At 39.5% G+C, this 2,686-nt stretch overlaps 1 protein-coding gene across 1 annotated transcript in view; it reads left to right on the plus strand.

The window, feature by feature from the left end:
• Positions 1-462: 462 nt before the first annotated feature.
• Positions 463-2,686, plus strand: part of LOC109469167 (serine/threonine-protein phosphatase PP1-beta catalytic subunit) — a 16,547-nt gene continuing 14,323 nt past the window's right edge. The window contains exons 1-3 of the mRNA XM_019767573.1: positions 463-548; positions 871-1,002; positions 1,667-1,897. Of these exons, the coding sequence (XP_019623132.1) occupies positions 488-548; positions 871-1,002; positions 1,667-1,897 (424 nt within the window). The 5' untranslated portion in view covers positions 463-487. The remainder of the gene's footprint in view (positions 549-870; positions 1,003-1,666; positions 1,898-2,686) is intronic.

Here is a 2,686-nt window from a genome sequence, read left to right on the forward strand (position 1 = left end):
AACTTTGGACTGTGACTTCTTAGAAGTACAATGATTTTTACGATAACATAGATGGATTTAATTTTCAATGCAGCCACAAATGCACAGTCCCAAATGGATTTAATGGTTATCTAAATGCTCGAGAAGTTTTAATTGGAAACATAAGGACTCTTCATTGATAATAGATTATAATGCAAGTCGTATGTTCAGACCAAGAAATTGTTGGACATTCAAATAATTGCCATGCCATAGGCAGGCAGTTGAATTATCCAGGGTAGGAATTTCCTAATTTCCCTTGCACAAAGGCTCAGTGTAATGTATGGATACTTGAAGAGAAGATAGGATTAATATTAAGTAATTACAAATTACCCTGCTTCAAATGACATTATTGAATTAAGGCTGTTTTTCTTGAGAATGTTGTAATACTTTGATTAAAAAATGTATGTTGGACGACCCCCATATCAAACATAGTTCCGTCCATAGGCTGGCCTGGTGACGTCAGCGACCAATGGGTAAAATGGCGGACACGGAATTGAATGTAGATAACCTGATATCCCGACTTTTGGAAGGTAATTTCCTCTCTTTTTACCTTTACAGGTCCAAGTACATTGGCCCAATGTGTTTGTAAAAGTTTTGTGATTTGTCGTAGCGTGATGTTTAAGTCCCCTATCGTACTGTCACGACTTTCTTGAGTTGGAAATCGGATGGTTCGAGTGCCGTTGTACCGAGCGGCTCAAGTTGCTGTTGGCCAAACAAAATTGCAGGCCCGTTGGGCGTAGCTGTACAACGGTCCCAATCATCAATTATACGGAACATGAAATACCATTGAGACTGTTTTCGGTCCTAGATTGTCCATTAGGTGTTTGATTAACCTAATTATTCCCCGTGTAGTCCGGGGATGTCGCCCTGGCAAGACGGTGCAGATGACAGAGGCGGAGGTGCGGGGGTTGTGCCTGAAGTCACGGGAGATTTTCCTGAGCCAACCCATCCTCCTGGAGCTGGAGGCTCCGCTCAAGATCTGCGGTGAGGAGAGTTCGATAGACACTCCCTGTAAATTGGGCCCCGCCTTTCCAACATGGACATACATGTACCATAAACTTAAACATCTTAATTCATGTAGATTTATTTGGTCGATGTACATTTGCAAACCCACAGCATTTTTCTTTAAAAAAATCCAAGAAATTAGTAACTACGTAAATAACCCATTTTTTGCTTACTAAAATGTTATGAATAAGGTTGATGTTTGAAAATTGTTGAAGAAAGGATGGGTGACTATGGTTACTTGGACTAGACTCCTCTCCAATTATTAAATTCCCTACAGGCCAATTTGACGCTGCTCACCTGGGTAACCATGCTGAGAAACATTTCAACACTGTTGTTGATAAAACAATTCAAGCAGAATATTTCTCAATTGTATGAACTGTTCAGTGTGGTCTGTTTTAGCAAACCATCACAAAAGATGTGTATTCATCATTATTACACGGTGAAACAGGCTTTTACTAATAGCTCTGGTCAGTCTTTCTAACAACCTCTGCCGCTATCTGATGAGAATAAAGAATAGGCTTGTACAGTGTAATGTTACCAGGACCTAATGAATACTAGTAACTGGCTGTCATAGCAACAAATACATTACATGTGATCAAGGACCAATTTCTCATTCTGTGCCTCAAATTGCCTACTGTCCCAGGTGACATCCATGGCCAGTACACAGATCTCCTCCGACTGTTTGAGTATGGAGGTTTCCCGCCTGAGGCCAACTACCTGTTCCTTGGGGATTACGTAGACCGTGGAAAACAGTCCTTGGAGACCATCTGCTTGTTGCTGGCGTACAAGATCAAGTACCCCGAGAATTTCTTCCTGTTGAGAGGAAACCATGAGTGTGCCAGCATCAATCGAATATATGGATTCTATGATGAATGTGAGTATGAAATGTCCCATCTGTTTCCTTTTAGATTGTAGCCTGTCTGTAGCAACTTTGGAATTTTAGGTACGTACAGTATGGTAATTTTTAATGTGTGTCCACTGTACAAGATTGTCTCCTGAAATGTAGCACTGTTATGGTGACAATTAGGTTAATTTGATTTAATGGTGGTTGATTTGAGATAATGAAGGCAACCAGTTGTTTTGAAGTTATTGATTTTTCTCGTGGGCAAAGTTTGCAACTGCATGGCGTAGAGCCATTAAAGTAAAATGTGTTTTGAAGTACATGTACTTCTTTTGGTGAGTGATCCTTACTTGAAGTCATGTGACAATTTTCTGCCTTTGAATTTTAGTTTGATGTCATACAAAACTAATTCAAGCAAAAAGTCTATTGTTCTACGTTAACCATGACAAGTACAAAAAAGCCCCAAAGTCAACAATATTTACAGAAATTTCATTTGTACTTAGTCTTGTGTGTCAACAGAAAGTGAACCTTGGACTTGACCTTTGAATTGGTTGATGAAAACGCAGTTTGTTGGTGCAAGTACTCTTCAAATTTCACAAACATGCAGGAACAAGTGTACAGATATGACTTGTATACAAAAATGGTTTCATTTAGACGTTTGAATAACATGATGTAAATAATGCTGCACTGGCCCTGGGCTACATTTGTACTGTTTTTGGTTAGCATGTTGGATCTCTAGGGTCTAGCATTTTGTGTCTACATAATCTCACTTGTGGTCATCCTTTGTGAATGCTGCTAGCATATTTATGATTGATAGGTTCC

This window comes from Branchiostoma belcheri, unplaced genomic scaffold (assembly GCF_001625305.1).
Source record: "Branchiostoma belcheri isolate BF01 breed outbred unplaced genomic scaffold, Haploidv18h27 scaffold20, whole genome shotgun sequence".
Classification (NCBI taxonomy): domain Eukaryota; kingdom Metazoa; phylum Chordata; class Leptocardii; order Amphioxiformes; family Branchiostomatidae; genus Branchiostoma; species Branchiostoma belcheri.